Source organism: Giraffa tippelskirchi, chromosome 5, assembly GCF_054371585.1.
Source record: "Giraffa tippelskirchi isolate mGirTip1 chromosome 5, T2T-mGirTip1v1.2.pri, whole genome shotgun sequence".
Classification (NCBI taxonomy): domain Eukaryota; kingdom Metazoa; phylum Chordata; class Mammalia; order Artiodactyla; family Giraffidae; genus Giraffa; species Giraffa tippelskirchi.
In genome coordinates, this window is record NC_137279.1 from 109554930 (window position 1) to 109573929 (window position 19000).

General features: G+C 43.0%; 1 protein-coding gene across 34 annotated transcripts in view; it reads right to left on the reverse strand.

Moving 5' to 3' along the window:
• The window catches only part of LRIG2 (leucine rich repeats and immunoglobulin like domains 2), a 104443-nt gene that overhangs the window by 35589 nt on the left and 49854 nt on the right, over positions 1–19000 (reverse strand). For 6 of the 34 annotated variants that reach the window (XM_081493428.1, XM_081493433.1, XM_081493423.1 and 3 more), the window contains one exon: positions 15604–18287. The exons of 27 other annotated variants lie outside the window; for them this stretch is intronic. In XM_081493428.1, the coding sequence (XP_081349554.1) occupies positions 18193–18287 (95 nt within the window). In that variant the 3' untranslated portion in view covers positions 15604–18192. Of the gene's footprint in view, positions 1–14423; positions 18288–19000 lie in introns of those variants that run through there. One more of the 34 variants, XM_081493450.1, reaches the window with a different exon arrangement.

Here is a 19000-nt window from a genome sequence, read left to right on the forward strand (position 1 = left end):
TCTGCAGTGATTTTGGAGCCCCCAAAAATAAAGTCAGTCACTGTTTCCACTGTTTTGCCATCTATTTGTCATGAAGTGATGGGACCAGATGCCATGATCTTAGTTTTCTGAATGTTGAGCTTTAAGCCAACTTTTTCACTCTCCTCTATCACGTTCATCAAGAGGCTCTTTAGTTCTTCTTCACTTTCTGCCATAAGGGTGGTGTCATCTGCATATCTGAGATTATTGATATTTCTCCCAGCAATCTTGATTCCAGCCTGTGCTTCCTCCAGCCCAGTGTTTCTCATGATGTACTCTGCATGTAAGTTAAACAAGCAAAGTGACAATATACAGCCTTGACGTACTCCTTTTCCTATTTGGAATCAGTCTGTTGTTCCATGTCCAGTTCTAACTGTTGCTTCTTGACCTGCATACAGGTTTCTCAAGAGGCAGGTCAGGTGGTCTGGTATTCCCATCTCTTTCAGAATTTTCCACAGTTTACTGTGATCCACACAGTCGAAGGCTTTGGCATAGTCAATAAAGCAGAAATAGATGTTTTTCTGGAACTCTCTTGCTTTTTTGATGATCGAGCGGATGTTGGCAATTTGATCTCTGGTTCCTCTGCCTTTTCCCAATCCACCTGGAACATCTGGAAGTTCATGGTACACATACTGCTGAAGCCTGGCTTGGAGAATTTCGAGCAGTACTTTGTTAGCAGGTGAGATGAGTGTAATTGTGTGGTAGTTTGAGCATTCTTTGCCATTGCCTTTCTTTGGGATTATAATGAAAACTGACCTTTTCCAGTCCCGTGGCCACTGCTGAGTTTTCCAGATTTGCTGGCATATTGAGTGCAGCACTTTCACAGCATCATCTTTTAGGATTTGAAATAGCTCAACTGGAATTCCATCACCTCCACTAGCTTTGTTCATAGTGATGCTTCCTAAGGTCCACTTGACTTCACATTCCAGGATGCCTGGCTCTAGGTGAGTGATCACACCATCGTGGTTATCTGGGTCGTGAAGATCTTTTTTGTACAGTTTTTCTGTGTATTCTTGCCATCTCTTCTTAATATCTTCTGCTTCTGTTAGGTCCATACCATTTCTGTCCTTTATTGAGCCCATCTTTGCATGAAATGTTCCCTTGGTATCTCTAATTTTCTTGAAGAGATCTCTAGTCTTTCCCATTCTATTATTTTCCTCTATTTCTTTGCATTGATTGCTGAGGAAGGCTTTCTTATCTCTCCTTGCTATTCTTTGGAACTCTGCATTCAAATGGGTATATCTTTCCTTTTCTCCTTTGCTTTTCGCTTCTCTTCAGAGCATCATAAAATGCAGATTCCCAGTCTGCAGCAAGTCTGGAAAAGGACTTCCCCAGACTTGGGAGTCTGGAAAGGGAGACAGAGAATCTGCATTTTAATGAGCTCCTTGGAAAATCTGGTATTCAGTCATGTTGGAAAGCTATTGACTAGATAAGCTCTAAGGCCCTTTCCAATATTCATGTGCTAAATTAAAATGATAGACTCCTGGAGCAAAAGGAGATTGGAGTGATCATACACCTTAGGGGCCCAGAGCAGGTGACCACTTGCCTGTGAGAGAGCTCCAGAAGAATAAGGCTAGTGCCCTTGGTGCTCTCCCAGGGTTTAACCATCCCCAGAGGTGAGAACTGCAAGGAGATCCAATCAATCCATCCTAAAGGAGATCAATCCTGGGTGTTCATTGGAAGGACTGATGTTGAAGCTGAAACTCCAATACTTTGGCCACCTCATGCAAAGAGTTAACTCATTGGAAAAGACCCTAATGCTGGATAGGATTGAGGGCAGGAGGAGAAGGGGATGACAGAGGATGAGATGGTTGGATGGCATCACCAACTCGATGGATATGGGTTTGGGTAGACTCCGGGAGTTGGTGATGGACAGAGAGGCCTGGCATGCTGCAATTCATGGGGTCGCAAAGAGTCAGACACGAGTGACTGAACTGAACTGAGAGGTGAGAAGTTATACTTTCTGTCTAATCAAACATTCTGTCTTGGCAATCTGCCTCCCACCCTGCAGGTTTTGTTCCCACAGCTGCAGAGCAGGGCTAGTTGGTGCTCTTCACCACAACCTGCACGACCTTGAGTGCTGCTTGAAGTCAGCCTGGTCCTAACAATACTATTGGGGAGATGGATCTTGATTTGGGCCCTTTATCTCCATTCTTGCTTCCCTAGTTTATATGCTGTTAATTCTTCTTGTTTAGACCATATAACAGCTTCCCAGATAATCTTCTGCCCTTCAATCTCTCCAGTCTTCAATCTCTCCTTCTTGGCACCAAAAGTTATTTTCCTACCCCCAATTCTGATTGCATTACATGTCCCGCCCACTCTCCTTCATGCCTACCAATCAAACCTTAATTCAGCTAATCATTCAAGGCTTTTCAGGTTCAAAAGCAAGGCACATTTTTGCTTTTATAGCTAATCGCATTTCTCTTCCATAACCCCTCTCTGGCCAAGAGTCATCTTGGGCTACTATTGACTATCTTGACTATTTTTGACAGACACTTCTCCAAACTTGAATACTGTGGAACTCCATTTCCCCACTACTGCCTTTTTTTGTGTGTGGCAAAATACGGATAACAGCTCATGGATACCAAGTGATTCATGGGACTCAGTTTGGGAAACACTCCCTAGGCGCTTACACCTGCTTATCAATAGCTTGACTCTGGGGTCTGCCCAGGTCTTGAACTCCAGCTCAGAACAACTGCTAAGGTTGTCATGCCATCTGACATGACAGGTTTCTCTCCCTCTGGCTGTTTTTGAGTACCATCGAGGTTCTACAAAGACATGAAACCAGAACATTACTCTGTCCCCAACCTTATTCCTCCTTTGCCTTCCTTCTTGAGCTGGTACTACATTTCCCCCCATTGTTGAATTTCTCAAGGTCCATCTTGATTTGCTTACATGAACATAGGTGACCATTCCACCATTTTTGTTTTTCCAACTTTCAAATATACAGCCTCCTCTTCTAATGAGCAATTTTAGCAGGTACATATTTACCTCTCTTGGGATTACCCCCCTTTCTCACATCTACAATGGACGCTGTTGACTGATCACAGCACTTGCTCCCAAGCCCCAGATTTGATGATGTGGATTCAGAATCCTTCTCAACACTCTTCCCCAGGCAGGTATTATCCATCAACCAAAGGTGGCATGTTAGTTGAGACAGTCCTGCTGCTGCTGCTGCTGCTGCGTCACTTCAGTCGTGTCCAACTCTGTGCGACCCCATAGATGGCAGCCCACCAGGCTCCGCCATCCCTGGGATTCTCCAGGCAAGAATACTGGAGTGGGTTGCCATTTCCTTCTCCAGTGCATGAAAGGGAAAAGTGAAAGTGAAGTCGCTCATTTGTGCCTGACTCTTAGCGACCCCATCGACTGTAGCCTACCAGGCTCCTCTGTCCATGGGACTTTCCAGGCAAGAGTACTGGAGTGGGGTGCCATTGCCTTCTCCGAGACAGTCCTACTTACCATCAATGACCTAGTTGATTAAATGGCTAGTGTGTCTACTAGAAAAGCTCTGTTGAGTTTCAGTTTCAACTCTCTTATGGAAACTTAAACTAGAGTAGTCTCTAGTTACATTCTATCTACTCTGGTCTTTGAGGCTGGAGGATTTGGGCTGTGGGGGAGGCTCTATTAGAAGTCTCATTTGGCATAAGAATTGAAATAAGATTGCCACGGTCAGAAGGGTTTCAACTAAGAGCTGTCTTGGGGCATTGTCTACTTCCCCTCTCCTCCCGCCAAAACCCACAGAAATGTCTGGTGAGCTGGCTGGTCTCTAGCCATTAAAAGTAGCACCTGAGAGACTACAAAACAAATAATAAACTACCTCTAGAAAGATGAATCTCTGGGGCAGGGAACAATTGGAGATGCCTTTGATGTCCCTGAGTAGCGGCAAGGTTTTCAATTTGGCCTGAACCAATGGAAAAATCATCATTGGAAACACTGATATCTTTGGTCAGATAGCAGGCTGCTCCAGTTTCTTCTCTCTCTCTACCCCTCCTTCTCCTCCAAGCTGATCACATTTCCTTGGTGATTTTCATGCTTAGTCAGTAGTTCTTACGGGACAAGTGTCAATTCCATAGGGACCTTGTCCTATAAACTACTGTGTACTAATGTTATCCTCTGTATGGTTTCTTCCTCCTGCCAAAAGTGCTGATTAAACACCTACTATGTGCTATCTGGTGAGCACCGCTGTGGAAAGCATTTGAACCACAAACAGGAGTCACCAGGGGAGGCTCTGTCGAGACAAAGATAATAGCACTGCGCAGATCAGCAGAAAAATGCATTTCAAGTTACATTCTCTCTTCTTTAGATCTCGAAAGAGCTGTAACTGAGTGGGAGCAAATTGAGAGCTTGGCAGCTAGAACGCAGGAATTCCAGGGATTCTACAAAATCATGAAGAGGTGAACATAGGGTGAATACAAAACAGTCTCAAATCCAGAATACAACTGAGAGAGGTCAGCAGAATACTTTCTAGACTCTCTAAATCCCCATAATAATGCTCTGAATTAAATATCTCATTATTATCACTCCAAAGATGAGAAATAGAGGCACAAGAGGTTAAATGACTTGCCCAAGGTCAGCAACTAGGAAGAAAGTGGTGGAGTCAGGACTTGAACTTATGTAGCTCTCACTGTAGAGTCCCAAACTACCTGAAATATGTACATTTAAACAACAAAGAAAGTGTTAATTCATGGATTGGAGTGGGGTGGGGTGGATAATAACTGGGTGGAGTTTTTGATCCAAAGATATTCTGTTAGTCAGAGATGGAAGTTTGGGGGACTTCCCTGGTTTCCCAGTAAAGAATTCATCTTGCAGTGCAGAGGACACCGGTTTGATCCCTGGTCTGGGAACTAAGATTCCACATACCATGGAGCAACTAAGCCCACACATTGGCCACAACTAGAGGGTCCGTGTGCTGCAACGAAAGATCTCTCATGACAGAACAAAGACCCCGTGTGCCGCAACTAAGACTGATACAGCCAAAAATTGTTTATTTTCTTTTTGTTGTTTGTTTGTTTTGGCTGCGCTGTGCAACTTACAGAATCTTAGTTCCCCAACCAAGGATTGAATCTCGGCCCTCCAAAATAAGAGAGTGGAGTTCTAACCATTGGACTGCCGGGGAATTCCTGATAGAAGGGTTTTGATAGATGGGAAGCTCAGAGTGTCTAGCATGCCCTCACGCTTCTAAGGAAGGACACACGAAGGCCAGTCACTCCCCTAGACTCACTCAAATATGCTGGTGTGCCCTTGACAGATGGTCGACTGGGGCTCCAGGGCCTGAGCCAGATTATAGTGTTCATGTTCTTTAATGCCAGACATGGAGACAGATCTGCATGGGTCCCTGTAAAAGCAACCTATATTTTTGACTAGAAAAACATGTGATGTAATTAGTAGTGCAGCAATGTTGCTGGTCCTAGAAGCCTGAAACCCTACCCTCTACACTGGACTCTACTACCTAATGTCCCTTAATTTGGTTTCTTAATCTGTAAATATTTATTCATTCAGTAAACAATTCTGAGCCCCTCTCTGTGCCAAGTACCACAGGCTAAACTCTGAAATCACCAAGTTGGATTCGGTAGTTGGCCCCCAAAGATCTATTTACTGGCAGAGACAGACAGGGAAAGGGGTCTTTATGATGCCCTGTGTCCTCTCCAGAGATCTAGGGAAGGCCCCACTCTGGAGGGCCGCACCCTGCCCCTCCTCCCTGGGAGTGAGTGAACAGCAAATGAGATCACACCCACGGAAAGTGCTTGGTAAACAACAGAGGGTGAGAATGAGGTGTGCAGGGAGGAGGGAAGGGCTGTACCCCAGGAACTGTCTGCAGTGTCTGGAGGCCTTGGGCAGGCTGCTGACCAAGCTAAGTGCTCAATCTGGGGCTGGGAACCTGGGTGAGGCCTCCTGGATGCGAGGGGACCAAACCTGAAGCCCTTGAGTCGCTGTCCCAGCAGGCTGAGCCCAAACTTTGCAACCTGGCCAAGCTTCTCTGGAATCTGCCAGGCAGGAAACTAAACCTGTGTGATGTTGCCTGGGACTAGGTGCTTTTGCGGCACTGCACCATCCACGATCTCTTCTGGGTTGTAGCTTGAACGTGACAAAGGCCAGGTCACCCCTCTATTGTGCAGCCCATGAAGCCTGATTCCCAGAAATCCTCTTATATAATGAATAGCCCCAAGGAACGCAGGCCCTAGGTGACGCCAGCTACTACCATTCTCTGTGCTAAAGCGCCACCTAGAGGTCAGCTCTAGCTCAAACGATTGTGCGGGTTCGTCTCACCATTTGCCTCGGCCCCGGGAAACGTGGAAAAGAGATGTTCAAAGGAGTAAAAGGCAAGAAAACGGTAGGTGACGAGTAAGAGGACCCCATCATTCCTCCACCAGGCCCCCTGTCACTTGCTGATGAGATAGCCAAGGGCTGAAATGTCTCAGCTTCTCACTGGACAGGGTTTCCTCTATGACTAGGGACCAGTGTGAGAATGTCACTGTGTCTCACATACTCTAAACTGTAGATCCGAAAGAGCAAACATGCCAAGAAAACCCTCCAGTTTGCCCTGCAGCCTATACCCCAGCCCATCTGCTCCTCCTCTCCTACCCCAAAGTTCAGACTCTCTGTCTAGCTTGGGAAAATAGTTTTTCAGCAGATAAGCCCTCCTCTTAGGGAGAGTTTGCTGATGCTGCTTACATTTCTGGGATCAGCTATCCTACCCTGAGCATGAACACACGTTTATCGTGGGCCATTTATTCAGAAGTAGCTGGATGAATCTACAGAAGCATCAAAGATAAGCCAATACTTCAAAATCAGCACAGAGTTATTTTTTCCTGAAGAAAATCCAAGCCAGATGGTAGTAGAGTATCAAGAAAAGTAAGCCAAAGCTCCCAAACTGAGCGAGGATCCCTTTTTTAAACCCTCTTACTTTAGGTTTTTCTCTTCAGTCTTTTGCCAGACCCGCAATTTAGTTTCCTACTACTAAGCTTTTTGAACTCAAGTATAATTGGAAAACAAGATCCATAAAAGATTCAAGCTCCCATTATCCATCAAAGTGTCCTAGTTCATGCTTCTTGGAGATATGGGTAGTATCCATGGAATGCCCACAAAGACAATACATCTTTGCCTGCAAGCAGCTTCTGGTCGTTCTTCACACCAAGGACAATTCAAACACGGGGTAAACCCCGAGGAGCCTTAGGAAAACTAGAATGATGTTTTGAATCTATTTTTTAAAAGCTGTAGCTGTTTGTCGTGGATAAATTGCAGTCCACTGACTGACCGAAGGGGCCAGAGGAAGTGAAGTTGCCATTTCCCTTCACCTGTACTCTCAAGTAAGGTGGATGAAATAAATTCCCAGGTGGTACAGTGGTAAAAAATCTGCCTACCAATGCAGGAGATGCAAGAGACTCGGGTTCAATCCTCTGGGTCAGGAAGTTCCCCTGGAGGAGGTAATGGCAACCCACTCCAGCATTCTTGCCTGGACAATTCCATGGACAGAGGATCCTGGTGGGCTACAGTCATAGGGCCACAAAGAGTTGGACATGACTGAGCAACTGGACACACACACACATATGCTAAATCTAGTAGATCCAGTTTGCTTCTCCTGGTAGCAACAATTCACTCGATGCTCACAGCAATCTTGACGTGAGATTCTGAAATGAGTACTATTATCATTGCTGTCTTTCAGAGAAAGAAACAGAGGCTAAAAGAAACTGCATAATTTTCCTATAAGTGAAGTAGCCAAGATTCGAACTCAAGTGTTCTGCTTCCAGTTTTCCCAAGGTCAGCATCTCTCGTGGCATGAAGTCCATGTATTAAGTACTGAAAATAATGTTCTGAAAAACAATTCAGTCTGCCACAGATTGTTGCAAGAATTCTTACAGTCATTAGTACTACACAGTAAGTGGAATTTGTAGACCAAGGATGACCCTCATTCAGGGTCACTGGAGGTCAGTTCATACAATACACTTTCTGGGAGGATCAATGTTTCTCCAACAAAAAGACTTCTTTAGACTTTGGTTCCCACTTCATTCCTTTCATTTAAGCTAGACAGGTTCTTTGCCCCCTATAAAATCCCATGCAAGTGTTGTAATTATTATTCCCTGATAAAGTGAGTTCCCTCCTGGGGCTGGGAGACTGGGTGAGGCCACCTGGATGCAAGGGGACAAAACCTGAAGCCTTTGGCTCGCTATCTCAGCAGGCCAAGCCCAAACCTTGCAGCCCTAGCCAAGAATGAAGAACCACGAAACAATAACTGGAAGAAACAAAGACACAATAGGGACAGTGGTGAGGATGGGTCTCTCTGCCCAGAAAAACCAGTATTTCAGAGCTGGAATGGGGCCTCTGAGAGCATCTGATGACATTCCAAATGCTCTCTTGGCAGATGATATCAAGACCCAGCAGTTAAGCTACTTTCCAAGATCACATGGTCAGCGAGTGGCACAGCTGATCAGAATGTCAGTCCAACTGATTTCTAGCTAAAGGCACTTTTTCGTTTAACCATAGATTCAGGAGATTGTATCGTTTCTAAATAAAATCCAACTAGGAACCCAAATCTCTAGGGCTACCCTTGAAATAACTTTTGAGGGAAACTGGACATTCCTTACCTTGAGCTGTTTCAGATGGGATGGGATGGGGATAGGATGGGGATGGGATGGGATGGGGAGAGCAGGGACAGGAGGGAAGGGGAGGGGCGGGGAGTGTTCTTGGGTGCCCATAACAATAGCTAATAGCTGAAGTTTTTCCCACAGTTTGCTGGGAACCGTGCTTAGTACTTTAAATGCATTACCTCCTCACAACAACCGGATATGGTAAGCATGATTCTTTCTACTTTACAGAAAAGGAGACCAAGGCACAAGACTTGAGCTTTCACAATGTGTAAGAGGTGAAGGCAGGACTGGAACAGCTCTGTTCTACATCAAAGACGGTGCTTCAAATCACCGACTTAAAAACCGTATGGTTAATGCAGGGCCCAGGGAAACTCAAAATTTTGTTGGTCATAAGAAATCCTCACATACCAGTCAGTTGTCCCTGCAGAAAAGCACAGCTCTACTGAGCTTGAAAGAGGGTATTTCCACCATGGATGGCAGATGGGGTACTTAGGAGTTTAGTTTTTTTGCTTCCTCTGCCCAAACTCTCTTACTGGGGCATGAGAGAAGAGTAGGATGAGCAATACGGAAGGGAAGATTCAGGACTGGAGGTTTAGTGGAGACAGAAAGGAAACAGGTTTGCTTTCTAAGCCAAGGTGTGCACGCTAAGTCACTTCAGTTGTGTCCAACTCTTTGTGACCCTACGGACTGTAGCCCTCCAGGCTCTTCTGTCCATGGGATTCTCCAGGTAAGAATACTGGAGTGAGTTTTCATGCTCTCCTCCAGGGGATATTCCCAAGCCAAAGGTATTGTAAAAGCCCACTCTGCCTTCAAGAGCTACAAAAGAAATTCTGTGCCATTCTTTTCATTATTATTATTTTTCAAGCCCTCCCCCTGTCCCCTCCCCACCTATGCCATTCTTAAATTCTGTCACTACCCTCAGTAACCATTTCACTAACAAATCCTGCATCTGGTAGAATTTGAATTAGACACAAGGAAAGACTTCTGGGGAAAATGAAGCAGTCATCTCTGTAAACTGGAATTTCTCTTTATAGACTCCCTTTCCTGGAGTAAGGGAAGTAATATACCTAGCCAGTTCTTAAGGGCGTCTGTAAATTAAGGCTGAAAGGAAGAAACATTGAGACTTTCAACAGGGAAGACAAAGGAAATAGTTTTCCAACTTCTTCCCTCCTCAGAGGGAGGAGCTTCCCAAGGACCTTCCAAAGGAACCTCAAAGGACCTTCCAAAAATGGTACATATTCACAGGTAAGACAGGTGAATAAGGTGTCAGAGAAAACTGGTGCTTGTGGAGGAGTGGGGCCCGGGAGGCAAAACTCCAGGCAACAGGATGCATTGCTTTTTCCCCAAACCTGCAATTCATTGTGATTTATTCTGTGCTTCTCCAAAAGTCAAAAGTCCTCAACATTACACACTTGAGTCTTAACCTGAAGTTCCTTTTCAGTAAGAGCTCATCTGTGTAGTCCCCATGCCACCTCCAGATTACTCATATAAAGAACAGGGCCCTGGAAACAGCAGTAATTCACTGTTTCATGGTAATTGTATTTCTTCTCTGCACTAACTGTTCCTAGCATGGAACATGTACTCGTGCACTTGTCTCTGGAGCTTTCCCAGAAGAATAAATAATTCAAGCTAGCCTCTAGCACTGCCGACCTTAACCACATGCCTATTGTTTTTGAGAGAGAGGAATTCACACAGCCTTTGATGGCATATTTAAAAAGGACAAAAAAATTAAACTACTTGATCTGGTATATGACTCAAAAGCAGCCAGTCATTCCACATGTGGGATTCTACTTACTGATTTAAAAACCTGGCCTCTCCTTTGGAAAGAATAAAACAGAAGCTTAAAAGCATTTATTTCTAAGTGCTTCAAATACCTTGCTTTTGGTTCCAGATGCACTCAACATACAATCATTTACGCCGTAAACACATGTCAGTTTTTTGTGTTTTGGCAAAGCATTGTTCAGTACTGCAGTCACTGTTGTTGCAACCGCTGTGAGGCTGGCGATGTGTGATACTTCAGAACTCCAAGCATGCCAGCCAGTGTTCGCTGGTTTCATTTCCAGTCTCTCTACAGTGCATTTCAGTAGATAAAGCATCAACTGGTGTAAGAGAAGCAGCAGCAGCTCAGTAGAAGACCATGGGCTTCAGATCATGTGACTACACAATTCTTTTAGCCTGAGGTGTAAGAAAATTCTACCAACCTGGCTGGGTTACTGAAAGACTAAATTAGTTTGCTGGGGCTACAGTAACCAAAGACCACTGAGTGGGTGGCTTAAATGACAGAAGTTCACTTTTTCACAATTTTGCAGTCTGCAAGTCCAAGGTCAATACGTCAGCGGGTCTGGTTTCTTCTGAGGCCTCTCATTGGCCTCCAGATGACTGCTTTCTCACTACATCCTTGCACATGGTCTTTCTTCTGTGCACTTGCAAGTCTGGTGCCCAGATTTCTTCTTGTTAGAAAGACACCAGTTATATTGGTTTAGGGCCTAAAGACTTCACTTTCATGTAATTACCTTTAAAGACCTTACACAGTCACATCCTGGGGTACTGGAGATTAGGGCGTCAACCTGTGAATTTGGGGGGTAGGGAGGTGGGGCACAGAATTCAGCATATAACAAAGACTACATGACAAAGTAGGGCCTTGATAAAAAGTTCATTTTTTCCTTTCTAGGCATGGGGTAAGAACCTGTGCTTTGAAATCATGAAGCATAATTTTAACTACTGCTTCTTTTGCATGTTAATTATGTGAATTTGGCTAAGTTACTTGTTTCAACATCTATAAAAACCTCCTGCAGGGCTTCCCTGGTGGTCCGGTGGTTAAGAATCTGCCTTGTAATGCAAGCGACACCAGTTCGATCAGGTCCAGAAACATCTCTCCTGCCGTGGGGCAGCTGAGCCCCATATGCCATAACTAATGAGTCTGTGCTCTGGAGCCCGTGTGCCTAGAGCCCGTCCTCCGCAAGAGAAGCCACCACAGTGAGAAGCCTGCACACCACAACTAGAGAGTAGCCCCCACTCACCCCAACTAAGAAAAACAGCAACAAACACCCAGCACAGCTAAAAGTGAATAAATAAAAAAAAAAAAAAAAAAAAACCTCCTCAAACCAGTGTTGTGAAGATGAAGTGCTGAGTATATAAAGTGCTTAAAAATACCTGAAAGGGGTAGGCAGAATGTATTTGCTAAAATTGCATTATTTGCTCCTAGCAGTAACTGATTAATGCTACCAGACCACCTTCCTTGTCTCCTAAGAAACCTGTATGCAGGTCAAGAAGCAACAGTTAGAACCTTACATGGAACAACTGATGGGTTCAAAATTGGGGAAGGAGTAAGACAAGGCTGTATACTGTTACCCTGTTTATTTAACTTACATGCAGAGTACATCATATGAAGTGTCACATGGATGAATCACAAGCTGGAATCAAGATTGCCAAGAAACAAAGCAACAACCTCAGATATGCAGATGACACCACTCTAATGGCAGAAAGCAAAGAAGAACTAAAGAGCCTCTTGATGAGGGTGAAAGAGAAGAGTGAAAATGCTGGCTTAAAACTCATTCAAAAAACTAAGATCATAGCATCCTGTCCCATCACTTCACAGCAAATAGAAGGGGAAAAAATGGAAGCAGTGACAGATTTTATCTTATTGGGCTCCAAAATACCTGTGGATGGTGACTGCAGTCATGAAGTTAAAAGGCACTTTTGCTCCTTGGAAGGAAAGCTATGATAAACCTAGACAGCATATTAAAAAGCAGAGGTATCACTTTGCTGACAAAGGTCCGTATAGTCAAAGATAGTTTTTCCAGTAGTCATGTATTAGATAGTTTTTCCAGTAGTCATGTACAGATGTGAGAATTGAACCATAAAGAAGGCTGAGTGCTGAAGAATTGATGCTTTTGAATTGTGGTGCTGGAGAAGACTCTAGGGAGTCCCTTGGACAGCAAGAAGATCAAACCAGTCAATCCTAAATGAAATCAACTCTGAATATTCATTGGAAGGACTGATGCTGAAGCTCCAATACTTTGGCCACCTGATGCAAAGAGCTGACTCACTGGAAAAGACCCTGATGCTGAGAAAGAGTGAAGGCAAAAGGAGAAGGGGGTGGCAGAAGATGAGGTGGTTAGATAGTATCACTGACTCAATGATCATGAGTCTGAGTAAACTCCGGGGGGGAGTGAAGGACCAAGAAAGCCTGGTGAGCTGCTTGGGGTCATGAGTCAGACATGAGTTAGAGACTGAACAACAATAGTGCTTCTTACTTGTCTCTTTTCGTCAAGAGCTTTGGGAGCTGACTTTGATGTTGGCCTATGACCTAAATAAACAAAGTGACCAAACTTGGCCTTAGAAATTTCAAGATTTCTTGATTGGCTGAAAAAAGCAGCAGAGGTGGCAGATGGAACATTCCCTATAGAGCCTTGATTACACAAGGCTTAGTGTATTTTACAAACATGTAGGTCATAGCAACTGGCCCTGCAACACAGACAGCTTCAGCACTGGGTTACAAGCTTCTGAATAGCTGAGTGCAAACAAATACCTTTCATAACTCAGCAGGACTATTACTTGGGTCCTAGTACATCACACTTCAAGACAAAAAAAATGATAAAATCATGGCATTTTTCTTCATTCCACCTAATAAGAGAAGAAAATGACAGTGTGTTTTCCTATCAGGAATAAAGTAAAAATCAGCTTCCACTGTACATTTCCAGCCCAGACTTTGACCATATTGAAAGTAATCAATGCCCAGAAGGCTTTTATTCCAATGTTTGTGAAGACTGTAAGCACTCTTCAGAAATGGAAAATATCACAGTGGGGAAAATCGTGAACATGAGTCAGAAGTTCTGAATTCAAATCCTGGCTCTACTGCCTAAAAGCTTTTTAACAGTTTGATGATCTCAATGAGCCATTTTTGGTAAGTAGAAAAAAGCAGAGATTAAAATCCTCTGCCCAATCCACATCTTAGGAATAGTGGGTGAGTCAAACAAAATGTTTGTGGAACATGCCTCAAAGAATAAACTGCAGCAGAGGTGACGATGGGATCAGTATTAAGAGCTTGGCCTTCAAAGAGTTGACAAACTCCAAGGAAATAGCCCCTAAAACCATACAGCAAGGAGGCTGACCAGAATACTGACATTCTTCAAATATCTTATTAAAGATTTACCAGATTAGAAAACAGTCTTCAAATTCTTGATGCAGAAAGCACTCTTATTTATTTCAGTTGTACTGGATCTTCATTGCCATGCACCAGTTTTCTCTAGTTGGAGAGAGCAGGGGCTACTCTCTAGTTGCGATGTGCAGGCTTCTCATTGCCATGGCTCCTCCTGATGTGGAGCACAGCCTCTAGGCACACGGGCTCAGCAGTTGTGGCTCTCAGGCTCTGGAGCTCGGGCTCAGAAGTTGTGGCACATGAGCTTAATTGCTCTGCAGCATGTGGGATCTCCCTGGACTAGGGATCCAACTAAAGTCTCCTGCATTGGCAGGCAGATTTTTTTACACTGAGCCTCCAGGCAAGTCCAGCACTCTTATTTTCTAACAAACTGTCAGATGTGTTTCTTTCCATCCACCAGGCATACCGCACCACAGTGGGCAGCGTAAGGGAGGAAGAGGATAACGAGCAGTGGCCACCTGGGGCAGCTCACAGTGTAGGCTGCACCCAAGGCAGGCTGGAGGCTGTGTGTGACTGCTAAACATGGCAGGAACTAGAGAAGAGCAGCTCTTCCCCATTTTAACTTGTACAGCTGTTTGGAGACCCTCTCAAAAGGACCACAAACTTTAAAATGCAACATTTCATTCCTGTCCTTTCGGCAAGAAAAGACCAAAACATCATCATGTATTTTAGCTTTATTGAAGACATTACAGTAGACAAACAAGTAGACAGACACATGCTTTATAAAATATACATTCTCATGTGTGAGAAAATATAAATAGATACTAGGAAAGGGCCACACTGAACGACAACTTGGCTTATAATTCTCTTTACATACATCGAGTACCACGGCTGCTCAGACTGACATCCTCTGATGGGTAAAAAGGGAGAAGGGGAAAGGAGAGGGGAGAAGTAGTCTCTCAATGGATAAAGAGGCCACTTCAAGTAGCCAAGAGATAGCCAAAGAGCGCTTGACCACATGCTGATCAATTAGAGCTGATAAAAGATCCCTTTACTCCTTACATTTGAAAACAGGTTCAAATCAAGCTGTTTCTTTACCTTCACCCCACCTGTTTGTAGAGATTATGAGAACTGCTAACAAACACTCAACATACAACCTTGAGGGAGCAGGTCCAAGTATTACTCCTCACACACGCGTATGTGCACGCAAACACACACACACACACACACACGTCCCTCACTACCCACAAAATCTCCAGGTGATTCATGGGCTTTCAGGTGTTGTTAAGAGAAGTTTGTAACATATCTCAATTCAGAACATGTTATTTTTGTCAACAAACCAAGCAGTTGTGAAAGAAAGGAACTGAGCAAAGAAAGGAAAGAAGGGAAGGAGAAAGGAAAGAAAGAGGAAGAAGGAAGAAAATTAAGGTTAACTGATGTTGACTTAGATTGTACTCCAAACAAAAAAGTTTTAGGTTAGAAGCAAGAGGGAAAAACATCTGCCAAACTGAACTAGGAAAGAGACCACGTAATGGAAAAATGAAATGTTACTAACAGGCTGCCTAGCAATCTTAACTCAACTTTCTGAGGTCCAACTGCTTCACAATTACTTCTATAATTTGCATCAGAAGCAAAATAAGAAATGGAAGATGTAGCATAAAATGACAGCCAATTTACCTCTGTTACTGCACTACTCTTTTGGCATTTCTGTGGCTATTAACATGATTAGAAGAGGCCACAACACACTTGGGTAAAACATTGGGTACAAAACTGAACAGCACAATCCCATTCCCATTCCCATGGAGTCCCACTGATAAAAAAAAAGAAATGGTGGGGGGGAGGGGGAGTGGCGAATAAAAAAAAAGAAACAGGAATAAAAATTAAAGAGTAAAAGGGTTATAAGCTGTAACATTATTTATTATGGTAATGCCATTTGGGTTAGGAACATTATAGATTTTCTCAAAAGGATAAGCCCAGTTTCATGTTTTCCATTATTAACACAGAACAGGCTCCTTTTGTCAACCAAAGAACATAATCTTTTAGTTAAAAATAAAATTTTTTAATTATACAGTAAACTTACTGTATACAAAGGATTCTGAAGGACGAAGATTTTAGACTGTCTCACTGCTTCTGGAGATTCCAATGATAAAACTGAAAGAGGGTTAAAGTCATCTTGTCCATATTCCCTTTCAACGCAGAAATTTCTCCAATGCTCTTAACAAATGATTACTTAGCTTCTGTGCATACTTCTCCCATGAAAGGCTGACTATTCCTATTGTCAGACAAATCTAACTTTTAGAGTGTCAGGGTATATAGAATTATTGGCAAGTGTATATACTCTACTTCCCTGTAGCTTCTGTCCCACTGACATGACCCCCTGTCCAATGGAATAAGAAGAGTGCGTCTAATCCTTGTTTCCTATGACAACCCTCTACATAACTAAAGACTTCATCCCTTGCTCTTCTTAGGAAAATGGGTAAGATTCTTAAGTTGCTTAACATCTTAATGTTTCCTTTACAACCTCCCAGTGGGCAACATGAAGGCAACTGTTTTTAAACATGACATTTACCTTACAAGAAAAACACACATTTAAAGCATTATAAGATGGCACACTAGAGGGGACAGCACACTGGGCTGGGTTTCTGGTACTTCCTGTTCTACAGGTTCACTTGCGTCTAGGGAAAGCACATCTGAGGCTGAACGACAGAAAGCCAATGCTTTCACTTGTAGATTCTGTGGCAGGGAAGCTTCAAGTACAAGGAAAACATTGTTTCTTCATCAAGGCAGACTCACAGAATGAGTCTCAGAGGGGCACAAACAAATGAAGAGAATTTATGCATCCCTACTGATATGAAGTGGTAACTGGGAGGGGGACAGAGTATTTCTCTCAACATTTGTTTGCCTTGCTTTTACAACATTTCTGATTAAATTGGTGGCAGGCAGACATTACACTGCTGGGAAGAAACACTGATGAGCCACTAATCCTGTTTACAGCAGAGCATCTGCTTGGTCAAAAACATGCAGTAATGAAAAATTTCAGGAATTCCACCTCCTAAGGTTAGAATTTATTAAATTTACTATTTTTAAGACCAAGGGTAGACTATCCCCATTTAATCAAATTCCTGACTAGTTTTTTAGGCAAGTGTTTTTATTTAGGAAAGCTAGCAGTATCTGGGAGGACATCTCAACCAGCTGACATGACAGAGAACCTGGCTACACAGGAGCAGCCTGACACCGGTGGCAGCAGAGGGACCACTGCTAAAGGAGGGGCTGCTGCTGCTGCTGCTAAGTCGCTTCAGTCGTGTACGACTCTATGCGACCCCATAGACGGCAGCCCACCAGGCTCCCCCGTCCCTGGGATTCTCCAGGCAAGAATACTGGAGTGGGTTGCCATTTCCTTCTCCAACGTGTGACAGTGAAAAGTGAAAGTGAAGTCGCTCAGTTGTGTCAGACTCCTAGTGACCCCATGGACTGCAGCCTACCAGGCTCCTCCGTCCATGAGATTTTCCAGGCAAGAGTACTGGAGTGGCGTGCCACTGCCTTCTCCAAAAGGAGGGGCAGCGATTGTATATTTTAAGTTTTCTAGAGCACTGGTTTTGTCCTCTCACATGTAACAGCTGATGCTCATTGCAGCCTTGCTCTAACTTCACCTTTTTCACTGAAGAAAGTCCATCAGAACAGGAGTCAGAGTACTATAATTAGAAGAATGACCTTGAATACATTAGAAAGGTGAGTCATAAACTGGTCACAAATTAGCAGTGGCGTACCTCTCAACAGATTTGGATACTCTGGTGTGCTGTAACACACCAAGGGTGGTTCTCAATCTAATCAAGATTCTTCACGTTTACTGATACTGTTTAAGAAGCCGAAGGTTTTTTCTCTTCATGAAAGATTCTTATAGCATTACTCTTGCTACAGAGGAAATAAATCTGGCTCAAGTCAGAGTAAGCAGCATCACTCCTGTTCTACTCTAACAAATATTTCATGAAAGCAGCTTTTTATTAGAGTAGATAATCCTCCTTGATTCCTGGAGGGACCACAGATTCATAGAACATTACAGCTGGAAAGGGCTTTAGAGCATCTAGTAAAACGTCGTTTCATAAATGAAAAAGTCAGGCTGAGAAGTAAAGAGACTTGCCCTTGATTATACAACTGGTAAGTAGCAGAGCTAAAAGTAAATCAGGTTTCCCGATTCTAAGTCAGCCCAGTACAAGCTACACTATTAATACAACCTGGTAAGTAAGAAGAGGGATCCAAAATTGAAAGGAGAGGAGAATAGTGGTACTTAAGAAGTTCAAAATGAAAATTAATGAGGCTATTTAAAAAGGAAAAAAAAAGAAAGACATGGTGGTATAAAACAGCTAGAAAAGTGCTGCTGCCTAAGGGACAAAAACTTAGGATGGAAAACTAGTATGAAATTCAGCCAAACTTCCTAGCATAGAGCTGAGAAATTACATAAAGTTTAAAACCCTTGAAATGTACAATGACTTAAAAATTGATATTTTCATTTAAGTGACTGAATTCATCTAGTACATAACTACTCCTCACTGAATTCAGAGGACAGACTCCGACAGCCTTTCTTTCTGAAAGTAGAAAGAAAGAAGAGCTTTTAGTTCATTACACTTTATTACAGCACTAAGTCTTTTGCTAACCTAAAGCTTTTTGCTATCAGAAATTCAAGAAAACGTTTTGGCTTAAATAATCACTTGTACAAAACAAGGACCATGCTGAAGTTTTATGAGTTTCTGCATGTTCTTCCCCAAAGCAGTATTCCCTTCTTAAAATATACTATGCATTAGTAGAAGAGATATTAAACTGTTTAAAACAAACACACACACAGAGAAAAAAAGCAATCTTTCGTTTCCTTATCAACAAAGTACTTTGCTGAAAGAAGATATTCCCAAAACAAGTTTTCCTTTATCTATGAGTATATGGCAATAACAAGACTACTAGTCTTTTGAAAGTCTTTTTATGCTAGAAAGATTATATTACCTGGCACTTGTAAACAGATGACAAATGATTAGATGTATGAATCTTTAGTATCAAGAAAGTGGTTAATTACACCAAGATTGTGTTTCTGTGTATGCAACCACTAGGTACCGTGCTTCTATACTTATTATACTTCTTAATAAGTATGTATTCAAAACTTGAAACAAAATCTTTGGATTCACTAAACCAAGTTGTACAAAATCGGTGGTCTGAGAAGCTGTTGTCAATATTATAACTGGGTATTATATATATAATTTTAGCATATCAAAAATATTTACATTGCAACACATATGATCAATGAATACAA